We start from the raw sequence: 25,873 nt of genomic DNA, 5'->3' as shown, positions 1-25,873 counted from the left end.
GACGGTACTTGAACTTTGCTGTGGGCAGGAGCAGGTGGTCAGAAATAAACCGGCGAGAATGGTCCCGTGGAAAACAGTCCCGTGCAGCAGGGCTCTTGTTCTGTTCTTGTATGAACAGGCACAGGGCAATGGGGGAAGGGCTATTATAAAGGATCCCAGCAAGCACAGTCAGGACCCGGACCAATCAGTGACGTCTCGATTTGGGCTAGATCAAGTCAAACCAAGACAAGTCAGATCTGGCCCAGAATATCACCTGATTTCAACCAAAATGAATCCTGACCACAAAAACGTCACTTCCAGGACGTCATCTAAACACATTTCTCATCACCCAAAATTGCTGTCCAAATGTCCATATGATGTCCCGGTGATGACGTCCTGTAAATGACGTAAAGATCTGTGATCTGGCCTAGTCCTGAACGTCACCGGGGTGATGACCGGGCGTCATCATAACGTCATCATGACGTCATTGTGCTTGCTGGGATGGTTATTGTTGTTTCCTTGTGTCAATTATACTAAAATGTATACTTAAATGTAGGCTATGTAACTAAAGTGCACAATGCAAGGACTAACGTAAATAGTGTCATAGTCTATTTCACAATGTGCTGCTTGTGCATAGGAAACAGAAGCCAATGTAGTCATAGACTTTGGTAGGTGATGGTCACCATTTCCGGCGTAACTAGCAATCATCACGAAAGTGGACAAATTTAACTTACGTATACTCCTAGATTGCGATGTGTATTGTAAACATATCAGGTTGTGGCTGCGCCACACCCGCTTTGCAAGTGTTAAGCAAGAGGAAGTAAGAACATGCCCTAAATTGATTATTTGTAACAATATTGAACTGTTTTCATACAAATCAAGCTCTCTCCATCGTTCTCTTTGACTTATAATAGGTCGGACTGAATTGAATGTCCATGGACATTAATACTCTAGTTAGTAATTTGGGGGGTTGTCATAGCCTCGCTGACACATACCCATAACCTGGGAGAATGGTGGGTCTGAGATGATCAATTAACAAAAATAACATAATTAAGGTTGACTGATTTGAAAAATATTTGAGGAGGAATTGAGTTCCTTGGCCTGTTGGTGCCATGCACACAAAATATGATGCTAATTTGTCTAGTAGTTTGTGAGAATAGCTGTGGGCGGGCAGACAGACAGACAGACAGACAGACAGACAGACAGACAGACAGACAGACAGGGGCAAACACAGGATTCTCTGTCCTGCCTACATCTAGGCGGAGCTAACAAGTGCCCTTCTCTGACGAATATCCATAAACACGGCAAGGTTCTCCCACAGATCTGTTTAGTATTCTGCCGTTGGCCAGAATGTGTATTTGCTCATTTACAACAAAGCACATGTGAGAAAAATTGGATGACTCCAAATCTCATTTACACCTGGAGGATAAACATAAGGATAATGTATTATGTATAATGTATATTGGTAATCAATAGTTTGTGTGGAATTCAGCAGTGTTGAAACATCTGACAGAAATAATTTTGCTTATTACAATACTGTTCCAGGAGTAGATGGTAACCACAATTATAACACACACTTCAATAATGAACGAATTAGACATTATGTATGAAAAAAGCTGTGTAACATCTGGGGGGATTGCTGGCAAGAGCACCCAATAGTGCGATTCAATAGCACAAGACAGAAGTCTTATAAATCAAGTTGGGGTCTACTAGTAATGTGGATCTCAGACTTCCTGTGTAGGGTGACCACATTTTGAACCCCAAAAAGAGGACACACGCTTCTTAGAGATACAAAAGATACTTAAAGATATTAAAAGTTTACTCAAAGGTGCTTTATAAATAGTATGTATTTGTATTAAGCATGCCTCTTTTGTATGAATAGAAAATGTAGTTATGTAACAAAATATTTCTCTATAACAACTACGGGTGTGTCGGGAAATACGCTCTGAGAATCTCCGACGCTCCGACCAGACTGTAATTTCTGAATGACCAGAGAGCACCTGGCAGGCCAGCACTCTCGAAATATGCTATTTCCGAATGAACTCGTGTATAATAAATACATTATGCAAAAACCCAGATATGTTAACCACTTTAACCCTCCTCTATACTTAGTAAAACGGGCCTGAGTTGGTCTGCTCTTGTTTCCTTCTACACCAAAAACCCTTCGCCAGAAGAGCTGCCGTTCTGGCAAATGTTCCCTCCAGAATAGGGGGTGCTTCAAGTGGTTAAGACCAAAAACAGATGTTTTTGGACCGAAATACGGCAAGGGGAGGTACCTCGTAATTAGCCTGGTAAAGCCCTTCCCTCCGGAAAATCTCATTTCCATTTGATTTCAGGAAGGAGTCTGGTCTGAAGGCTTGTCTGGGCGTTTCTAGCCCGTTCACCAAATGGACGAGCCTATCAGCGTCGTCGCTCATCGTTCTGTGATTGACAGCGAAAGTTGGCCAGCAGGTGGCGAGTTCGAGTGAGCCCGAACCGAGTGCAGCCTGAGTGCAGCCGACCAAAAACGAACGGCAGCCATTGTTTTTTGTGCGTTGTCTTTACTTCTTACTTTCGGTTTTAAAACGCTCTCAAACTTCTGAAATAAATTACAAATGAGATTTCCGGAGGGAGGGTTTACCAGGCTACCTTGTAATGCCCATTAGGAGTGTTGAAGTGTTCTTAGCACCTCGCAATAACAAAAATGCTGAAGAGATAAGGAGAGGGTACCTGTTCTTAATGGTGATGTCGTTTGGGCCCTGGTAGTCGATGCAGGGACGAAGCGTCCTGTCTTTCTTGCCAGCAAAGAAGAATCTATAGCTCCAGCAGGTGAGGAAGACGGATGAATAATGATAGCAGCAAGCAATGTTTTTGTGGGCGGGAATAGGCGAAAAATTGAACAAGCAAACAAGACTAAAACGCGGGTCCAGCCCTGCAATAAGCAGTATGTAGCGCACCTGAAGCATGCAACTGTGTGGGTTGAGCACTGTTGCAGCATGGAGGAGCACAGTATGGACTTGACAAAGTTTGAAAGAAGATCAAAGCAGGAGATTACAAAGCCAAAGCAAGGCAAGGACTGACAAGTGCGGTTTATTTAAGCTTGATATGAGCACAATTATCTGATTGTCTAAATGCAGAGGAGGGGAACGTAATTTTGAAACGTTGTGGTATTATGCATCTATTATTTATTAATAGCCTGAGGAGCAGTAAGCCCAACCTATTGTATTGCTGTCCGTGGTGCTATAATTCTCTCTCTCTCTCTCTGTGCCTCTGTTTCTTTCTTTCTTTCTTTCTTTCTTTCTGTCTGTCTGTCTGTCTGTCTGTCTGTCTGTCTGTCTGTCTGTCTGTCTGTCTGTCTGTCTGTCTGTCTGTCTGTCTGTCTGTCTGTCTGTCTGTCTGTCAGTCTCTCTCTCTCATTCTTTATTTCTGTTTTTAATGTAATCGGAGCCCAATCGAAATATTGTGGGAGCAGACGATACTTAGACTTTGCAGAGGGCAGTCAGAAATGAACTGCGGGCGGAATGAAACCATTCGGGAATGATCAGAAATCCATGTGTTTGTGTGTGTGTGTGTGTGTGTCTGTTTTCATCTTTTCACCCAGTTGCCATTAGGAAACCGTTTATTTGCTGAACTTGGACTGAAATTAGCATCCTCTTCAGACAGATAGTTGGGCTATTACAGAAAGCAGCTGCAGCAGTTTTGGACTGTAGCCACACCGTAAAAACCTATTTGCAGAGGTTCGGCACAGAGGGAGTCAATCAAAAGATATGAAAAAAGAAATCAGGTGGGGTTGGTGAAAGGGCCTACTCTGTGTGGAGTTTGCATGTTCTCCCCGCGTCTCCTAGGGTAGTTAATACCCTCACAAAAACATGTAGTAATCCTGGTCACTATACCGCCTCCCCCATGACAGCCGGGGCGCCTGATGGAGGGGAAGGGAACTGGTTGGAATAACGTGTTCCTTCCACGCGCTACGTCCAACCAGGGAAACTCCCCCCTGTCAGGTGACAAGAAGGTCAGTTGGCTCTCATGCCTGAAGGAAGCATGAGCTCGGCCCTGGCCTCCCTACTGTGGGGGACTGGTGTAATGCTGGTGTAGGGCTGGTGTAGCGCCCAGGATCACTTAGGAAATTGGCACCGGGTGAAAAAAATGGGTTATAAAAATCGCGGGATAAAAAATTTTGGTAAAAAAAAAAGAAAAAAGAAATCAGGCAAGGAGAAGACAAAGGCATACAAAGCAGATAAAAAATTAAGTAGTAAACAAAGGTCAATGAAGCAGTAGTCTCGCGTGGCCAGACTGTTGCCTCCCACAATTTTCAAATGTTTCCGGTCATACAGTCTGGGTCTTGGAAGCTCTGATCATGATTAAAATATAAACCGGATGTGAAGCCTCCTCCCCACTTCCGTTTCGTCTTTACAGTCGCGCAAATTTATCCTAATATAAATCAAAATTAACTAAGTATATTTAGCTTGCTGCTTAGCAGAAATGGAATTTTAAAAATAAAATGTAAAGATATTTTTAAATATATTTTCGTGAACGGAAGTGCCAGTTTCCTCTCTCGGATTTCGGGAGGTGTAGTTCCAGACTATATAGCATTCGTAGATTGTGGAATAGTTGTCTGGCTAAGCGAGACTAATGAAGCAGAGATTAAAAACTAGAAAAAGGCACTCCTAGGAGCACAGGTCTTCGCCAGTGCTGTGTCAGTTGTGGCCGTGCGTTGCAGCCGGAAGGACACGAGGCTGCAACCTGTAGCACCATATGGGTAGAAGAGAAAGTGCTCAACATATGATTCCAATTTATGACATATGCCGTTTTTTTGTTGTCAGAAATAGGCCACGCCGGCACGCCCACCAATTATTGATGGCAATTACAGGCAAACTGTATGAAATATCAAAAACCTGTTTGACAGTCATTGTCACATGACTCACGACATCATTTTTATACCTAATTGGGTGTAAGTACCCCTTACATTATGCATAGATAGATGTGGTTTGGGCATTACATTAATAAAACCAATCAGCATGCCAGGTGCTATTGCCTTTAAGAGCAGACCGGCTGTATGCGTTATGCCCATGGAAGAGAGACAGTCTGATATTTACATTTCAAGCTGGACCATTTTGATTGCCTTGGCATAAAATCATTTTTGATTCACAGAACCAACACTCAAACATATAGAACTTTAAATTACAGCAATCACTTGTGTTCTGGATTATTTAAACTGAATGGTCTGGTGTGGTTATAGCGAACGATTTGTCTTTGATAAGCTTAACTGGCAACTGCTGATAAAAACACAAGGAATTAACAGTCATACTTTAGTGGATTACAGTAACATTGTAATGACAGTCACATTCACAATCACTTAATTCCGAAGTGCCTGTGTTAGAGCGTTATATCCGTTCTTTATTTCCTGCACAATTAATGGAACCGAAGTGTGTGGTTTGGAGCGAATGCCACTGCACCGCACAAATCATTGTCTTTGAATAGACTAAAATCTTACACTCTCATTTCTGCTAATTATACGAAAGTTTGAATCACAGAGATTTGTTGAGAATTAGGTGTATTAGGGGAATTAGGAAGACTTCTGAATGTTGTGTGACTCTCGCGTATCGGCAATAATGCCCGGTAATATGTTAACTGTATACAGAGACAGACACGGCATGGCATAATGACCCTATGGATTCATGACATCAACGTAGGCTGAAATCAACGTATCTATACATCAACGTAGCTATTTGAGAATATTTATCAGATGCATGAAGAGATCATTCTTCCTCACAGAGGCTGTATTGAGCGTGACAGACTCTTCTATCCTAACACTAAACTCTCAAAAATGCTTGAGCGCAGGGATTGTTCTGCATTTCCAATCTGCTAGAGCTGCTCCGAAAATATATATATAATAATAATATATAATATAAGTCTTTGAAATGCCACCTAAATTGTGAGTGAAATATGAGTCTTTCGCCTCACAGCTAGAAGGTCCTGGGTTCGATTCCCGCCGGGGACGCTGTGGGCGTGTCTTCTCCTCCGCGTCATCAGCGCCCATACCCTAGGTGGCGTTGGTGAAAGGGCCTACTCTGTGTGGAGTTTGCATGTTCTCCCCGTGTCTCCTAGGGTAGTCAATACCCTCACAAAAACATGTAGTAATCCTGGTCGCTATACCGCCTCCCCCATGACAGCCGGGGCGCCTGATGGAGGGGAAGGGAACTGGTTGGAATAACGTGTTCCTTCCACGCGCTACGTCCTACCAGGGAAACTCCCCCCTGTCAGGTGAAAAGGTCAGTTGGCTCTCATGCATTGAAGGAAGCATGAGCTCGGCCCTGGCCTCCCTAGGCTGAAGGGGACTGGTGTAGTGCTGGTGTAGGGCAGGTGTAGCGCCCAGGATCACTTAGGAAATTGGCTCCGGGTGAAAAAAATGTGTTACAAAAATCGCGGGATAAAAATGTAAGTAAAAAAAAAAGAAATATGAGTCTTTCAGATCGGCTCTGGGATCTTGCATGCATGCAATGTGTGCCCGACCATTTCCATCTCCAGGCGCGCTCTTTGTAAACAACCAAATGGAATGGATAGCGGGGGGGGGGGGGGTCTGAGGACACGCCATGCGGTTTCCCATACGCGTGTCGGGCACGATAGCAATTTTACGGATATCGCAACGACACGCCCATCAGCCACACCTCCAGGCGCAAATAAGGCAGTCGGCATAATGTTTAACGGGTATGGCTGCCGCACAATATCGTTCAGGGGCAGAGCCAGCTGCATTGTGCACAATCAAGGGATAGTGCCAAGAGTGTGAAGGAATTACATGACACAACAAAAAGCATAATCTAGGGGACAGGGTGGGATGTCACAAGCAACTCTTAACAAAAAACTGCACATGAACCCACAAACACTATCAAGTTCAGGTAGGCTATAAATCACTTAAAGCTCAGACAAAAGGACAGGCAAGACATCAAACCATGTAATGAGTCTGTGAGACAAACATATCTGATGAGGGGTGGCCATTAGGTGAAGAACAAAACGATACAGCAATGCTTTTGTACCTGCAGCCATTGTACTACTAAACAAAGATAGCACAAGATGATGTTAATACATTATGATACTCCAAATTTAACCTCAGGCACTAATAAATAAACATGGACTTAGATCTCTCTTCTCTGTTTCTGTTTCCATTTGTAACTCAGATGCTTATGGGTCCATTTGGTTACATTTGTACAAATAAACACCCATGATGTTGCTGTATACAGTAGTTCTTCAAAGCCACTGCCATAACTAAATATCTCTCTCTCTCTCTCTTCTCTGTTTCTGTGTGTTCCATAGGGAGAAGATGCCGTTCCACCATGTAACGGCAGGCCTGCTTTACAAGGGGAACTACCTGAGTCGCTCAATGTCTGACACTGACAGTGATGTGTTGGCCAGCATCTCAGTAGAGGAGCTAGATGGTGAGACACCCTGGGTTTGACCTTATAGTGAAAGTGAAAGACTGGGGCAATGTTGTACAGTATGTTTGACATTATTAGCTGACCTGGGGAATATGAAATTAGCTGGTGACTCCTCCTGCAAAGAGGAAAGGATTCATTGTTATTCTTTTATTGTGATATGGCGCAGTGATGTTTTATTGCAATTCAATACACAATTGTACAGTGAACTGGCAAACATTGGTTTTGGTGCCACAGTGCACGCTAAATCACAAATTTGTGGAAAGCACAAGTAGTTCCTTGTAAGAGAGGTGTTTCAGTCTAGCAGTAATAGTATAGTATAGTATAGTAGTAGCACTAAAATCATTTAAATGTGTTCTCAGTGGATTATATTAAAAAAAGAACAACCTCTCAACGTAACATGACATGCTATTTCATAAAATAATCTCTGTGTCTCAAGTATGAAAAAGCAGTTTGAAGTGTACAGTATGCAGTATTTCAGAAACACTGTTGGTACCGCATAATTACAAATATCATAGCTTTGATAGCTCTTTCAGAACACAGGGGGCCATCAGTGGTACTCTCAAATAAAACATGGTACTGCAAAAACACTCTGCAAACAAGCTGCGTCCTCATCTTCTGAGCCAACAAGCATTTAGGCCTTCCAAGTAGAGTTATGCGTTATTCTTAACAGTAGTAGAGTCATTTGCTGTGTGCTGGCTTCGTCTTTTTGTTTTGTCATGAGCCCATAGCTGATGCTGTGTTTATGAACCCTTTGTTATTAGCCTGTGTCTGAAAGTAATCACCTCAGCCTGTACAACACGAGGCAGATCGATACAGTCTATTGGAGTCAGCAGTGGTAGTGTCACAGAGACAGAGGGGTGAATGAACTAGAGGCACCCAGACTTAAATAATATTAATCCACCAATGCCACATTAAGCCGCTGCTAGGCAAATTGGCTGCAGTGTGCACCGTAATAGCCAGCTGCTCCATCAGCGTTGCTTGAGTTTTAATATGCATGGAGAGATTGGCACAGCATACATTTCTCATTTGATTCCACAGAGAATTGATATGCTATGGTAAAATAAATGTGAAACCTGAGCAGGGGGAATGAAAGGCCAGTGCTTCCCCAACTCCAACAATACCTTCAAAAGACAGTGAACTGCCCTTGTGCATGGCAAGCACAGTTGCGAAAAGCTGTACAACTATATAGTGCAATCACTATTGTGTATACATTATGTTTTATATCCCTAAAGCATGGTGTCTATATATAGATTTTCTTTCATCTTATAACAGTGAAAACACACCACTGCATGTAATTGTAAATACCATGTGTCCATTTTTGTTCTCTAATACAGCTACACATAATGTAGTCTAGAGCTCTTCACGGGTCCAAAATGATGCCCCCAACCCTAATGGACCCGTGAAATTTGTTCCGAGACCCGATTGGTTCTGACCATTTTTTTTATGATGGAACCAAACCCTAATGGTACCTGTGAAATTCTTTGATCCGATTTGTTCCGAGATATTACAGAACTGACCCCGACTGTTGGGTATGGATCTGACAAACCTAATAATTACAATTGCTATTAAAAATAACGTTCTATAAGTAGATGCCAGTTATAGGCTACTCCATAGCAGCCTACAATAATAAAATTGCATGTTGTCATTGTCACAAGTGCCAACCAACAGAACAGAAGTGCAGCGCGTCGACTGCACTTGGCAACCATTTTGCTTGTAGTTTTCTTTCAGTGAGAAAACAAATGTCACTTTGTCGGCAGCACCTACAGCCCCGCAATATAATATTGGAAATGTATGCGTCTGACAGATCAGCATACTTTTCAGATGCGCTGACTACGACACGTCTGACGCAGTTGTCTGACCAGAGCTTTACGCTGTCTCAAGTTACTGTACTCAGCCAGCTGGGAGCCTGGCACGCTTGCGCAGCTCAGCTTTTTTTACTTATATATTGCACAGCAGTAATCTGATCCTAGGTCAGCCTAATCATAATGCAGCACTTCATGCTTTTCTCTCCTTATTATCAGTGCTGAGTATGGGTCTTTTCATCCTCTTGGGTATTACACATAATGATAAACAATCGTGGGAACCGAGGTCATAGAATCTGGTCCGACGCCGGACCCGACTGACCATAAGAAACGATGGACCTGAACATGTACGGGTCTCGGGCATTGTCAGTACAGGTAGCCCTGTGAAGACTTCTACTCTTGCCTATTTTAGTGCACATTCAACAATTCTGCCTCACACTATTTACAGAGGCAGCCCACTATATTTGTGCAGAGCTATTAAGAATTAAGCCGCTATAGCGAGCCGAGCTGTCACATGACTGACAGTGTGGAATCAGTCAATTAGTGCACTTTGTTAAACCCTACCAGAAACAGGCAATTGTTACCCACAAGAGTCTTACATAATGCATGGTCAATGCCAAGTCTATATCTTTCCAATGAGAAGCAGTGAAGCACTCAAGTACAGTAGTTGTATCTTTCTATGGATTTGTTGTAGTCTGCCATTGATCAGAGAGAAGCGTAGCAACGGGGCAGTAATTTATCAGTGCAAGGCACAATGCTGGCAAGGTTTTGGTCCTTAAGGAGTTGTTGCAAGGGAAGCATCCAGTCTGGATATTGAGATGTAATGTGCCATCAAAACAATATAGTCTGTCAGGTACAGGGGCCGGTTCATACAAGGTGGCAAAGGTTCGCTGGCATCATTTGAAAGGTTTATTTATAGACATTGTTTATTTCCATGCACAGCAGCCCCAGAGAACTAGACTGTTTAAAAATACTTTTATGGAAAAATCTGAAATGTTGACCAATTGGTACCAACATAATGTAATGTATATGAATTGTAATTTGATACAAAATTCCACAACTACTGTATAAAATAAACCACCAAATACTAGAGGATGATACTATTAGAGGGGGTGTCGCCCCTCACCTGGACTAGCCCGGCCCCCTCAGTCAAGATGATCACTGAATTTATTTTTATTAAATTAGAATAATAATAGCCTAACACAATGACAACACCAAAGTGTGTTGGATTGGTTTTCTAGTGATAATAGGTTATTGCAGGACAGCAGGATATTATGGCATGTATTCCTTACAGCCATATCTGAACACCTTGCTTGCTTTTCCTGATCAATTTAGAACAATCAGCAATATGAAAACAACAGTTTCAGGATTAACCGTTTACCATTTATTGCAACGTTATTGCGTTCAGATTGGCGGTGTGACTCTGCTCCTGTGATATTACAGATTACCTGTGCAAGCATGACATAGAATCTGAGATCACAAACCCCCCGAAGCAGAGCCTAAAATACAGTTATTACATGAACATAACATTGAAGAATGCTTTTATTGTGCAGCTTCTCTCTGATTTTGCATTATAGTGATAGCCTAAACTTGAATTTGTTTGCAGTTAATAATTTCTATTGCTTGCTTGGACTCTCGTAATTTGGGGATTTTGCTGTATGTTGTCGCATTTATTAATCTATATTTTGTAGTTGATCAAATGTCGGGTTGTGTACAATCAGTGAAACTAGCCCACTTATGTTATATAGCCTACCTCTACTGGGTTTTTCTTGTAAATGGCAGTTCCAATGTCCTGACAGACGTGTAGGTTAAATTAATGATAAAAAACATCAGGCCACATCGGTGGCAAAATCCAAAAAGTCTCCAAATAATAAAAAATATTTGCCCCCTCACGATTTTCAACTGCCCCCCTCAGTCACTTCATCCTGGCGCCAGTTCTGACTGGGACTCAAGGATGAACTGAACAGAAGTAGCCTGAGGTGGTCAAAGGTTAGAGTCACTATGACCTCCATATCATGCTCATCAAATCCTTCCAAAGTTTTCCTTTTAGAAAACTAGGGTGAAAAGTATGACTCTACCAATGCCAAATAGCTTATTCTGCTGTTGCTCTTGACTCTTGTCTTGAGCTTCCTACCCCAGGTGCCCCCAGGAGCTCATGGTACTTAGGTGTACACTGGGTACATGAGGTACATGGGGTACAGTACATGGTGTACCTGGGGGACTCTGTGTCTCCCCATAGGATCCCACTCTTAACAGACCTACAGGGGTACCTTGGGTACCCCATGACATTTGGGAAACATTTCAATCTGGTTTCTTGACACTCAAACCAAAATTGTTCAGTTCAGTTTGGGAACTTGAAGCTTGTTCTTTGGATGCACTTGTTATGTCACTGAGGTCGTGGATTTACAGTTGATATTTAAAATGACGGGTGGTGTGATGCCTGCTAGGTGGTTCCTCTATGATTAATTCGTCTGAGTGCCATGCATGTTGAAGTTGCTGTCGGGCTAAGTGGCCATGACAGGCTTCTTCTCTGCTGATTCTGAGCCCTGTTGCAACAGTACATCGGAAAGGTCAGACAGGATGTGGACACAAATGGATTACATAATGCAGGCACCACGCATTCACACATACGCAATTACGCATGAATACACAAATACACAATAAAGACACAAACAGTCAGCCTCATTAACAAATGATAGCATGCCACTCACAAACAATGCACTACGTACATCCCACACATGAAGTTATTCAGAGCCACTAGTTGTCACACACTCCCTGGATGCCAATTCAGAACCTCTGCCCCAAATCTTTCACATGGGCCTGTTATAGCGCCACCAGGAGGCCGATTTGTGCAAACCCCCCCCCCCCCCCCGTCCGTCCGTCTGTCTGTCTAATCTCATGCACCGTTGGTTTGATCGCAGAGAAACTGTGCACACACACTCCCTGGATGCCAATTCAGAACCTCTGCCAGGAGGCCGCTTTTTGCAAAACACATTTATTGACAGTACTTCTACAGATTTTGTCCAAACGTCACGCAAATCGGTACACAGTATCTCTGTAGTCATTAAAAAATACGTGTTTTTCAGATTTTTCATAATCCATCCGGATTGGCTAAAAATGGTTTGCAAAGTTTGCAGGAGTGCTCCGTTTTAAACAAAATGCCACAAATCACATCAGCCTCATGGTGGCGCTATAACAGGCCGATTCGTGTTTTTACCTATAACTGCGCTGATCTGTGTAAAACTTGGTATGCGCACTCCCTAGAGACCAAGGAAAAACCTTTGCCCTGCATTTTTCACATCTGCCTTTTATAGCGCCACCAGGAGGCCGACTTATATAAAACAAATTTTTTGATATTACTCCTTCAGATTTTATCCAAATTTCCAAACAGAAACTGTTCATTAATTGCAATGGTACAGTTCAGTATAACATACTGTACATGGACATACGTGCACATGCAACAGCCACCCATGTGAATGGCAACGAGCCAACGACATGCACAATACCGTCAGCACAGCACATAAGTCACATTTCTTTGACATAAGACTTTCAGAGGTCTTTTAACTCCAGTTGGTTGCCTAGCTAACTTCAGTTAATGTAGCTAATGTATGGTTCTAGCCACTGTATAACACTGTAGCGTTTTACTGCATCTACAGTATACAGCATTAGCTCTTCACAGTAACATCGTTGCTGTCGGTCAGAAACCTTATTATCTCCATATTTCTTCTTTTTTTCCTGCATAAATTAATGACCTATTTCTTACATTTCTGATCATGAACAATCCAGCTTTCTCCGCTCATAAGCTTGCCATGGCTTCAAGCTCTGCAATTTGTCTCTGCATGGTTTCCACCACAAAAGTCTTTTGAACCTATGTAATTTTCTTTTAGTACTTTGAATAGTTTACCTGACAGGTGTCTCGCCTTCCAAAAATTGTATGGCCTTAATTGAGCAATTTGACCTGCTGCACGTCACAGGCAAAAGACTGACAAAGTAGAAAGGTCTTGACTTGATGAAAAACACATGTCAGGAAAGTAGGCCTGTCCCCGACTAAGGATTTGTTTAGTCGACTCTAATTGGCGACTAATTGCCAATAGTCGACTGGCAGTCGACTAATAAAAAAAAATAAAAAAAAATTCTAAGGGCCAAGTCTACACAGTTTGTTTCTAGTGTCTCTATCTCTCTCTGGAAGAGGTTGCACATGAACTCTGCAGCCGCACTGAGGCGCTCCAACACAAACAATACCAATACAAAGACGAGGAATAAGAAGAATAAAGTGGAAGTTACGTGTGGCCATTTTTGGCCCTTAAAAAAAAAAAAAAAAAAAAGCCTTTTTTTTTTCTTCGACTAGAGTCGACTAAGAGACACTTAGTCGACTCGGACCCCCCGCGACTAACCAGTCGACTAGTCGACTTAGTCGAGGTCAGGCCTACAGGAAAGTTATAAACTTGCTGAAGTTAGAGTTCTCCTCCTAACACTATGGACCAGAGTGCCGCGCTATGAGCTTGTTGATTTTTTTAAAATCGTGAACATTTGTGCAAATCTTTCAATATATGTATATTTTTTAAAGCGAACATTTGTTACTCAAATCTTTGTTTCTGGGGGGACCCTCGAACGACATATTTTGCGATGGGGGTCCGCAGCCAAATACTGTACATATCTTTTAAAAAAAAAGAATGTATATTTGTAGAATCCCCAGAAGCAAAGATTTGAGTTACAAATGTTCGCTTTAAAAAATATATTCAAAGATTTGCTAAATTAATGTTCATGATTCATGATTCATGATTCATGATTCATGTTCATGATTTTTCAAAAAATTGCAGATCTACAAGCTCATAGCGCGGCACACGGTGCCGCGCTATGAGCTTGTATAACTGCTATTTTTTTATAGCCAAAGTATAAGATAATGGTTAAAGTGGTTCAAATCTAAAATGACAGATGCTTCAGACGCGCCTCCTCAGTAGACTTGGCTCAGATCTGAACCCATTTGATTTGGCGTTAGGAACCTGTTGCGACCGTTGCTGACGTCCCAGGCATTAAAAATAACTCGAATGTGTACGTTGTAAGTATTTGAAAAACTAAAAGTTAGGTGTGCCCCATCAATGCACTCTTCTCTCTCATTCGTTTTTGGTTTCGCCCAACCCTGTGTATATCCAGACGGCTCTGCTCTCAGATTCAACAGTGTGGCAGAATCAGAGGATTTTTACTGTGTTCTACCTTCTCGGTCCCTCACTCTCTGTGGCAACACAGAGGATTTACAGTATAGACAGGTTTCTTGTTTACAAACATTAGTGGGTGTGTGCGCATTCAGGGTGCAAAACCACTTTAAAAGAAATACGCACTGCTGAGATTAATAAACTGTTTGATGAGAGTCAGTGGCGCCGGCACCTGTTTAATTAAAGGACACTGTGTCCCCCCACTATTCAGTCCAGCCCCCCCCCCCCCAAAAAAAGAAAAAAGAAATATTATTATTTATTTTTTAATAAATAATAAAATCAGTCCAGTCCCGCGACCACCGCGAGCGAGCGCGAGGTCGGGGGACACCCACCGCCTTCCTTCTACCTTCCTTATTCCTTATTCCTTTTTTTTTTTTTAAATGATATGTGTCATGGATTTCTTGATTTTCCCTTAAATAGAAAGACAAAATGACCTCTGACATCTACACTTCATGGGGTACACTTTTTGAACCGAATTAACCGGAATAACCGAATTAACCCCCCAAAAAATTAACGAACCAACCCACCCGAAAAGCGATTCGCGCGCGTGCACGGTCCACGTGAACGCGCGCTTCGCGCGCATTCATGTGTCCCCCCAGGTCATATTCCATTCCAGCGCCTCTGACATAAGGCCCTATCAGAGTGCTTACACTTTTCTCTCTCAGCTGCTGCAGATTAATGATTAATAACCATCACTATCCACGTAATATACGTTATTGTAATCATGACATTTTTGTTATTATTACTATCAGTGGTGGAAGAAACAGTCATGTTTGTTTTTGTTTGTTTAAAAGCAGTAATACCAAAGTATATATTATTTTATTACTATTATTATTATTTTTATTAAGTAAAAGTCCTGCATTCAAAATCAACATCAACATTAAAGTAGCAAAAGAAAAATACTCATTATGCTGAATTCAGAACCATATGTCATTCTATTGGATTATAACTATTGATCATAAACCACTAAAGCCCTATTTAATGCTCAGGCTAGATCTGCTCTTTTCAAAAAACGTATTTGTATTTAATGATTTGATTAATTACTAATCTAAATCTGCGAAGTAACTAGTAACTAAAGCTGGAATCAAATTCAAAAATGGCAAAAAAGTTGCAGATCTACAAGCTCAAAACATGTCGCTTCACGCCGAGTTTCGGGCTTGTAGATCTGCTACTTTTGATGCTTTAGTCTGACGCTGTAGCATGATCAGCTAGGACATTCATTTACAAAAGACCACACAAAGTTAAAATATGGAGATAAGAGGTTTCTGCCTGACGTCGAAACGTATAATAAATGATCAAGAAATGGAAATACTAAAATACCTTGAAAATGATACTTATTATTGATCATAAACGATTGATAATAGACAATAGTCAATCATTATCTAAACAATAGATCCATAACAACATGACATGTTGATGACATCACATGAAGTGACATAAGTGTCTAATCTAACTATGTTGTTCCAAAGTTACACTGACCTTTCCTGGTAACACACAGTATGACCAGTGCAAATGAATGGAAAGAGTGTGTCAGTGAACGCGTGTTTGAAGATGTGTATGTGTGTGTTAGTATCAGGATCAGAGAATGACAGCTTTCCTTTAATTCCAGTTCAGCTGGACTCTGATCCTCTGAGGTTTCTGCTTCAATGACAGACCAGTGGCTGGCCCTGAGAAGGAGCGTGCTGTGTATTTACCTTTACAGAACGCTATACTCCAGAGTTGACCCCCTCTGTCTCCCTTCCTCTGGAAAGACTCTGCTAACACGCCCAGTAACCAGCCTGTATTGTCTCCAACCTCAACATCCCAGCTGTGAGTCCCCTGAGTTAAAGCCCTCAGAACCCAGGACATAGGGCCAGTGGTCAAACCTCTCTGGGTTGTCAGGAAGCTGCTGTCTTTCTCCAGGTCTCACACTGGTCAGATCATCAGACAGGATGCATACTGGATGGGCAGTGTTGGGGTCTAGAATGACAGAAGTGTAGGAGACAATGTCCTTCATCTTGTTCCAGACTCTGAAGGTCAGGTTGCTCAGGTGTTTGGCCACGTCTATCAGTGGTCCTGAGACCAGCTGTGGGTCCTGCAGTGTGACCTGGACTCTTTCCATTGTGGTCTTGTAGTTCTGTAGGAATGAGATGTGTTCAGCTCTCAGCTCCTCCTCTATGGCTCTGATGTTGTTTGAAAGGGTTAATATGTCTCTGTTCAGACCCTCTATCTTCTCCTTCATCATCTGACTCTTCTGCTGCTCTTCATCCCTCAGTGCAGTGATGCTGGCCTCCTCTTCCTCTTGCAGAAACTGACGAAGCTCCTTAATATGTTCCTTAATCTGCCTCTCTGTGTGCTGGGCTTGGACCTTAAAGTGTTTTGCTGTTTAGTCACTTTTCGTTTTAATTTCATAAAAGACCTTCAGTTTCTCCTGTAAAGGCTTCAGTGATTTTTGGACTTCCTCCTTGTGATCCAGAGCGAATTCATCGATGGGTCTGAAACTGGTTGGTGTGTTTTTTAGATTTTAGACACACAACACACCCTGGCTGTTGACATTCCAGACAGAACAGCTTGAGTTTCTCATCATGCAGACTGCAGAGATCCTCAGACCCTGTTGAAGCTCTCTGTCTCTCCTGTATGAAGGCCTCACACAGGTTCTTCAGAGCCAGGTTACAAGGTAGATGATCTGTTGAATGTATTTCCTTACAACTGGACATTCCTTTATTGTCTTGTCTCTCCACCATTCCTGTAGACAGTTATTACAGAAGCTGTGGCTACATGACAGGAGAACAGGATCTTTAAAGATGTCACGACACACAGGACAGGAATAATCCTCTTCTGGAAGAGACGACGTGGAAGCCATTTAGTCTCTGAATGAAGCTACAGACACTCTGCTCATACAGGAAGTCAGTCAGTCGTAGTAACACTTCCTCCTCTAGAATGTTCCCTGAAGTTTACACTTTGAATCCTGGTTCTTGTTAAACTCCAAGTCTGTAGCTGTGGAAATCGGTCCCTCCCTCACTGGAAGTGAGGGAGGAAGTGAGTCATATTTCTTCTTTCTGTGTGCATGTGTGAGAACAAGAGAGAGAGATGGAGAGGGAGAGGGAGAGGGAGAGAGCGTGTCGTCAGAGAGGAACGTTAAGAAGTTGTGAGTATGATGGGAAGGGCGAATCTTATTGTTCTCCTCTCCGTTTGAGTGTGTGTGTGTGTGTGTGTGAGAGAGAGAGAGAGAGAGAGAGATGAGAGAGAGAGAGAGAGAGAGAGAGAGAGAGAGAGAGAGAGAGAGAGAGAGAGAGAGAGAGAGAGAGAGAGAGAGAGAGAGAGAGAGAGAGAGAGAGAGAGTCTTTACAAGACCAACACACACACAGAGAGCCTATAATACACATACAGTACAGCGTATACTCCACACATATTGAAGTGGTTGAATGAGATGTATCAAAGTCAGGACAGTATTTTATTTCTCATACTTATAGAGACAAGGAACAATAGAGGAAACAGGAAGTTATATATTGTTTCCTTCTTCATGGTCTCTGAGTGGACTTCCTTCCTTACTTGGAACGTCCTTCTTACATCTGCTGAAAGCTGAGACCTCACACATGTACACACACATGCGCACGCACGCACGCACGCACGCACGCACGCACGCACGCACGCACGCACGCACGCACGCACGCACGCACGCACGCACGCACGCACGCACGCACGCACGCACGCACGCACGCACGCACGCACCACGCACGCACAGTGCTTCATCTCTTCTTCAGTGGTTCTTTGGATGTTTGTGGTGCTATATAACAATTAATATAATTTCATATATCATGTGTTTATTGTGAGCTTTACCTCACACATTGGCAGTTCTAGGGTGACCAGGTCACGTGGGACAGTCCCACATTTACATGACTTCTCAGACGTCCCACAGATTGAGACCCTGTCCCACATTGTGAGGCAGGCATCAGTGTTCAAATGCCCTTTTTAAAATGTAGCTTACATCACAGGGCTGGGTGGAGAAAGCGCTCTAATTACACTCCTGACTTTAAGAGAGAAATAAAACAACATCAGTCATAAATCAATGTACAAATGTTTAGAGGTGCGCTGATTGTTGCTAAAGCTTCTCTCAGTGCCACGCCCCGAGATATCCAGAGTTTTTCCCGAGTACCCTCCCTGCCAGCACGAGAAATCCAGAGTTTTTACTTTTGACTGTGGTCGCGCTATTCTGTTTATTTTTCATGATCACTTTCGCTTCCTGACTCCTTCAGACTCATTGGGTTCCGGTTTCATGACGCAGATTCCGTTTCCGGTTCTCATTTTTTTCCCGCGGTCATTTCCGGCCAGAATAGGGAAAGTCACGGTTTTTCACACGGTATAAAAAACGAACGGAGAGGTCCACTTCTGTTCTCTTTGGTCTGGGTGACGATCAGTCATCGTAGTCGTGTATCACATCGTATTTTACCCCGATCACAGATTGTCGAAAACGTCACATCCGTTTTTTGACCGGATGTGACGTAGGCCTGTTTGGGAGGGGGTGAGCGAGTCAGCGAGGTAATCAATGTGTCGATTTGCTGCTCTCTACTGGTAGAACTGTCGTAGGTGTTTAACATTGCAGAAGACAAGCTATTTGAAAATTAAATTACAAAATAGCAAAAAAAAAAAAAAAAAAAAATTGCTGGCACTGCACTGTACGGGGAGTACTTTATGAAAATACTCTTGGCAGTGAAAGAGTTAACATAAGCACAGCAAACTAGACGGGACCATGTTCTGTTGGTTCTGTTGCCGTGATCTCGGCGACAAGAGATCCCGTCACAACAATTGTTCACTGGACACAGTACTGCTCGGAGCACGTAAATAAATTATAGGGTAGGCTACTGTATGCTTTTGTTGTCTCCGCCAGGCCGAAAGGCATGGCGAAAGTATGTTTTGCACCCTGTCCGTTCGTCCGTCCGTCCATCCGTGTGTGTCATTCTGTCTGTGAACAGCTAATCTACGGCACCGCTGGCTTGATCGCAGCGAAACTGAGCACACATTTTTCACATGGGCCTGTTATAGCGCCACCAGGAGGCCGCTTTTTGCGCAAAAAAAAAATTGACAGTACTCCTACAGATTGTGTCCAAACATCACGCAAATTACACAGTACACAGTACACAGTATCCCTATAGTAATTAAACGAAATGGGTAATTCCGATTTTTCATATTGCATTCTGATGGCTTCCAAAGTTTGCAGGAGTGCTCCGTTTTGAACAAAATGCGTCAAATCATGAACACAGCATGCAATTTCTGTGAAATTGTGCGCACACATTCCCACTATACCGAGAAAGAAATGGCACTTGAATTTTTAAAAATCAGCCTCATGGTGGCGCTATAACAGGCAAATTTGTGTTTTTACCTATAACTGCACCGATCTGTGTAAAACTTTGTATGCACACTCCCTAGAGATCAAGGAAAAACCTTTGCCCTGCATTTTTCACATTTGCCTTTTATAGCGCCACCAGGAGGCAGACTTATGTAAAACACATTTTTTGATATTAAGCCTTCAGATTTTATCCAAATTTCACGCAAATCGGTACACATGATCTCTATAGTCATGTGATCAAGACAGATCTGTTTGATTTTTCATATTCCATCCTGTTTGGCTAAGATTGACATCTAAAGTTTGCAGGAGTGGCCCGTTTTGAAAAAAATGCCGCAAATTATGATTGCGGTGAAACTTAGCGCTCACATTTGCACTACGTTGAGGAACAAATGTCACCCTTTTAACATTGCCCTATTATAGCGCCACCAGGAGGCCTATTTTTGCAACACTTTTCTTTTTTATATTACAAATTTTGTCCAAACATCATGCCAATCGGTACACATTATCTCTATAGTCAAGTGATCAAGATGATTCCGTCAGATTTTTCATATTCCATCCTGATTGGCGAATTCCGAACATTGCTGGCCCACAATAACCTACCTGACCTGGCGGAGACCTGTGCTCCGAGGAGCACTTTTTCTAGTTTAGGAATCTTTTCCCTCATAGTGGAACAGTGCCGTGCATACTCCTATCATTTCTGTTTTTAAGGCAGCTCTAGATAGTAAAGTATTTTGTGCAGAACTGGAGACATGAATATAAAAACCTGTTCTTAATGGTATTGTGTTCTATTCCAACAAGTCCCATGCATTGGAAAGTGCAGCACAAAGGCCTGACTCAGTGACATATTTATTCATGTGAAGCAAATTTCTATGTGCAAAAACAAATCCTTGTGCCTTTGATGTGTCCATGTTCCTTTGTTAGTTGTTTGTGCATCTCTGTGTGCATGTGTGTGCATTTATTTATGTGTGCACATTATGAATGTGTGCTTACTGTATGTCTGTGTGCAATGCATGCATGTGTATCTCATGCATGTGCAAGTATGTTTGCATGAAGTGTCTGTTTATTGACATCATGCTGACGAAATTGGTACCTCCAGAGAAAAGTTGCGTATTGTTATGAATGATAATGTATTTGCAAGGGATCAAGCAGCTACAGGGGAAATGCTTTTTTCGTGGCAGGTCATATGGCATTCCCTGTAACATCTGCGAGATTAGCCAGCCAAAAGTTCCAATTTTATGAGTCAGTCCGGAAGAGATATTTTGCATTATGAACTTTATTGTTGAAATGTGCCACTCGAAAGCCTGGTTTGGGATAGAGGATTCTGATTGGTTGATGTGACTGGCAGAACAGCTGGGTATGTTTAATTCCAGTGCACAAACAGTGGAACAGTGTCAACCAAACTTCTTTTGTTTTGGTACATATCCACTGAAAGTGATTTGCACATCAGTACGTTTTCCACATGACTACAAAAAGTATAATATGACTGACCATTTATCGCTCAATGGATTTAACACTTCACGGTAGTGCACTGCCCTATTTATGACTCTAAAATAACAATCTTAAAACCCCTGCCCCCATAGCAGTCCACAAGAACAAGTCATTCCACTTCCACCGCCCCTAAAATTATTCAACGCTCAACATTGTGTTCAGGCGTGCCAAGCAATCACAGCATTCTTTAGAGACATTCAACTTTCAACAAATGACAAAAATGACATTCTGACTGGGATACCGTTTTATAACGCTCTTTTATTTGTAAAGCTGTGTATATAAACATATATCCCCTATTGAATCTCTTAATTACACCAACATTATTCATGTGAAGCAATTTGTTTTTTTGAACTATTCATCAGCTAAAATGTTTAGAAACAAGCTGTGGCAGTCTAGTATGTCTGTCCTGTCCGCCTCAGGATACAAGATTTTAAATTATTGGCTTAGGATACATTCCTAAGTCAATAATTTGATGACCGGCAGCGGTTTCGCTGGCCATAAAATGATTGGCTTAGGATTGCGACAAAAACTAAAAATAAATATCCATGGGGGTCTCCATGGGGTGACTAATCAATAGAAAAACATATTTTTTGGGGGGTGAACTATCCCTTTAAGACCGTTTTCCAAATATATACGTATATATGTTTTTTTACATTTTTGACCTAATAGCCAATTTTACATCGAGGTGCCCACTCCTCCTTAGTGCCCACTCTTCCTATTACCGCCCCTCGACCTCAATGGAAGACGGTCTTTCGCTCTCAGGCCGGCCGCGGAGCGACGGACACTGTTGGATGTGCATCGCCACTGCCAGCCCGGATCCAACGAGCCGCCCCCGTCCTGGTACGACCCACTGTTCATCAAGTGAACACCCAATCGTAAAAGTTGACTGGCAGTCAATGACTGCTATTTATATATTATTATATCACTACATAATCTTATATCATTGACCTATATGGAGTTATATCCACAATGATAGGATGATGATAAAAGCTTACAACAACAGATAGCACGCATTTCTCACCTTCTTTCCTCAAAACCGATCGCGCAAGTGTCATCATTCATTTCAGAATACTACCCCAAAAAAAAAAAAAAAAAACTTTTGCCGCCTTTTTGCCACCTCTCCAAACTGCCGCTCCAGGCAGTCGCCTGGGTTGCCTATATGGACGCACCGCCCCTGAACGCCCCCAATGTCATTCGAACCAATCACAACATCACAGCCACGCCCCTTTTTCCATGAGTAAATCTTGCCTGGCACACCATGCTGGTATCCCAGTAAAAAAACCTCTTGCTGCTGCATCCCATTCTCTCTCTCTCTCTCAGCACTTGCCTCTCTGTAGACACATTTATGAAATATGCATTAGGGAAGAACAGAAGAGCCTGTCAACCTTTTTCACTGATGACATTACACTGATAATGTGCAGAACAGCCAGGGAACCAATTGCTGATGTGCAATTCACAGTGCAGTGTTTGAAGTAAACGTTTGTAATTGTATAGGCTTCCTACAAAAAAATGGCAAAATATTGCAAAAGGAAGAGCATTTTCTTACAGAATATGGAATTTTAAAAGACATTCAAGGGATATTGACTTGTGTGTTTAACACATATTCTACTCACATACCAAGCCAGCCTGTCTGTCTCTCAGCAGCTTTGATTAGGAGTGCCAAGGTTTCTTTTTTATATTCAAGGTTTGTTTATACTAATACTTAAGTCTACTTGAAATCTACTTCAACTTCAGGTAGAAGCATTATCCTGAGTGTAACTCTGAATGTTTAAAAATGCATCTGTAAGGGTCCATTTGTCCACTTTCACAGTTAAATTAACAATCAGGTGCAATTTCTGTGCAGTTATAGTACATCTTGGGATGAAGGCAGTCGCCTGGAGTTGCTGTGAATGATCATAACTAGAATATAGACTTCTTAGGGTTGATTGAATTAATTCCACTCCAGAAGATGTTCCCCATCCTAGCACAGTTCATCAGAACCCTTCACTCTGTTAAACTGTTATGGTACAATTTTATTAAAAGCCAAAGTGTGGGCAATACTGAGATACAAGTATGAAGCCTGAGAGAAAGACGGCACAGGAGAAAATGCTCTTGTTTTCAAACCTTTTGTGCCCAAGCCAAACCAACAGGAACGTCAAAATCTCAAGGCACACATGTATGCATACCCCTGGAACTATTGCCAAAGGAACCACTTAAGCCCTATTACATAGTACTTTTTAGTGTACCTCGGCTCACCATTTGGGAACCACAGGTCTAAACCACACTACACCTCTTTCAGACTCATTTTCTTTACTTTGAAAGTGTTCCATATGCAGGGTTCGACATAATGATCTACAAATTCACCAGTGAGCTTGGACATCGGCTATTTTTTGCTCGTTGTCATACACAAAATATATAAGGCTTAAGAGGTTGAGAAAATATCAGGCTACCTTTTTGTTGTTGTTTTAATCAAACCCTGCCTATAATATTTAGGCCTTCGAATTGCAGAAAGAAAGACGTTTAAACACAGGCAAGGGAATGAAGAGAGGAGACAGACGGAGGAATAGGACGATGTGGGAGAGTGTGAAAGAGAGCAAGGCTGCAGAAGCGACAGCGTCTGTGACAGTCGGTGAAGAAGAAGAAATGATGTGTGGAACTGATCTTGTTAACTTGAGGCAGTGGTGCGAAACCAATCACATAACGCACCGCCCGAAGCTGGGTCACTCAGAGAGAGGGAGAGAGAGAGAGAGAGAGAGAGAGAGAGAGGGAGTTTGAAAGGTAGGGCTGGAAGAAGGAAGGGAGAAAAGGAGGGAATGATGGGTTGGGGGGAAAAAAAGAAAAGGGGGTGGGAGGGAGAGGGACATGATGAAAGAATATGGAGGAAAGGACAAAATGCTGAGAATGTGTTTAAGGGCAGATGAATTGAAAGAACATTGCTGTTGAAGGGGATGCAAATATAAAGTGGTCAAAGTGAATGAGAGACACGGAGAGAGAGAGAGAGAGAGAGAGAGAGAGACACAGAGAGAGAGAGAGAGAGAGAGAGAGAGAGAGAGAGAGATGAGGACAGACTATTACAGACACATGGTGGTCCAGATGAACATGGATGCATCACACAAGCTTGAGAGAAAGAGAGAAAAAAGAAAGAGAGAAAGTGTGTGTGTGTGTGTGTGTGTGTGTGTGTGTGTGTGTGTGTGTGTGTGTGTGTGACAAACTATCTATGTGCACGAGGAGTGAGTGTGTGCACGTGCGTGTGTCTAAGTACACGTGTTGCGATGGGTGTGTGTGCATAATGAGCACAAGTGAGTGTGTATGCATGCATTCATGTGTAAGCGTGTGCGTCAATATGTGTGCGTGTGTGCGTGCATGAGAGAGACTTTATGTTGTGTTTGTCTCTATACAGCAGGTGTCCGTGTGAGTGTGTGTCTGAGTGTGTGTCTGTGAGCATGCGTGTGTCTGTGGATGTGCGCGTGTGCGTGTGCGTGTGCGTGTGCGTGTAGTCACATGTCGCTGTCAGGCAGAAACCTTGTATCTCAACTTTTTTCGCTATTTTCTATAACATTTGAAAGTGAAAGTGAAAAGTGTGCTAAATATTGAACCAATGAAGAGTATTAAAACCCATTAAGACCTGGAACGCATCTGTGTCACTTTAGATTTCTTTGGCTATTCAAAAATAGCAGATATACAAGCTCATCATAGCGCAGCACCGAGTGCCGCGCTATGAGCTTGTAGATCTGCTATTTTTGAAAAATCTTGAAAAAAAATTTTTTGATTTATTTTCCAAAAACTGTCTATGAGTGAGTGAGAGCGAGGTCGAAGGGGTGGTTCTGGTCGCTGAGTCGTTTTCCTGTCTGTGTTGTTGGCAGAGATCCGAGAGGCGTTTAGGGTGTTGGATCGCGACGGCAACGGGTTCATCTCCAAGCAGGAGCTGGGCATGGCCATGCGCTCTCTGGGGTACATGCCCAGTGAAGTGGAGCTGGCCATCATCATGCAGAGACTAGACATGGACGGTGAGTCTCAGGGACACATTGATGAGCGCACACGCACGCACACACACACACACGCACACACGCACACACCATTGATTAAAGCGAAATAAAATCTCACAACTGAAAATGTTTATATGACCAAGTCCTAATGTGCGATTTGTGAAACATGAAAAGGAGCCTCCCACACTAGCGCTGATTCCTAAACAATTAACACAATAAGTAAAATGATGATGTTTCAGTAATATTGTTCCTGCTGTTCTACATACTGTTAACCAGGTGAAGAAGTCAAAGTGAAATATCTGAGACTATTAAGATTTTATGGGAAATGCTTCTGAACATAATTGCTAGTTTGACCTTAATGCTTAAAATTATAACCGAAAACAGCCTATCTACAAGCTCTCAATGCGTCACAGACACATTGAGAGCTTGTAGATTGGTTGTTTTTTGTGGGCCACATCCCGTTTTCGCTGGGCAACACGCCGACATACAGTAGAAGACATGCTGGCTTTTATGGAATCCAAATGGCAAATCAGTCGTGGCGGCTGAGAACTTTAATCCATGCACACACACACACACACACACACACACACACACACACACACACACACACACACACACACACACACACACACACACACACACACACACACACACACACACACACACACACACACACACACACACACAC

The 25,873-nt window shown here is 42.5% G+C and overlaps 1 protein-coding gene and 1 pseudogene across 3 annotated transcripts in view; one reads left to right on the top strand and one right to left on the bottom strand.

Moving 5' to 3' along the window:
* caln1 (calneuron 1) overlaps positions 1-25,873 on the top strand; it is a gene marked incomplete at both ends in the record, with an annotated part of 79,034 nt that overhangs the window by 4,551 nt on the left and 48,610 nt on the right. For both annotated transcript variants that reach the window (XM_080429358.1, XM_080429357.1), the window contains 2 exons: positions 7,270-7,391; positions 25,063-25,206. In XM_080429358.1, the coding sequence (XP_080285484.1) occupies positions 7,270-7,391; positions 25,063-25,206 (266 nt within the window). The remainder of the gene's footprint in view (positions 1-7,269; positions 7,392-25,062; positions 25,207-25,873) is intronic.
* LOC308085141 (nuclear factor 7, ovary-like) lies at positions 15,876-17,248 on the bottom strand (annotated as a pseudogene). Its single transcript has one exon. The product of its transcript is annotated as a nuclear factor 7, ovary-like (transcript).

The sequence above is a fragment of the Gymnoscopelus braueri genome (genome assembly GCF_963280865.1).
Source record: "Gymnoscopelus braueri genome assembly, chromosome: 5".
Classification (NCBI taxonomy): domain Eukaryota; kingdom Metazoa; phylum Chordata; class Actinopteri; order Myctophiformes; family Myctophidae; genus Gymnoscopelus; species Gymnoscopelus braueri.
The sequence above is the reverse complement of the archived record's forward strand: the minus strand, read 5'-3'. Positions and strand labels throughout refer to the sequence as shown.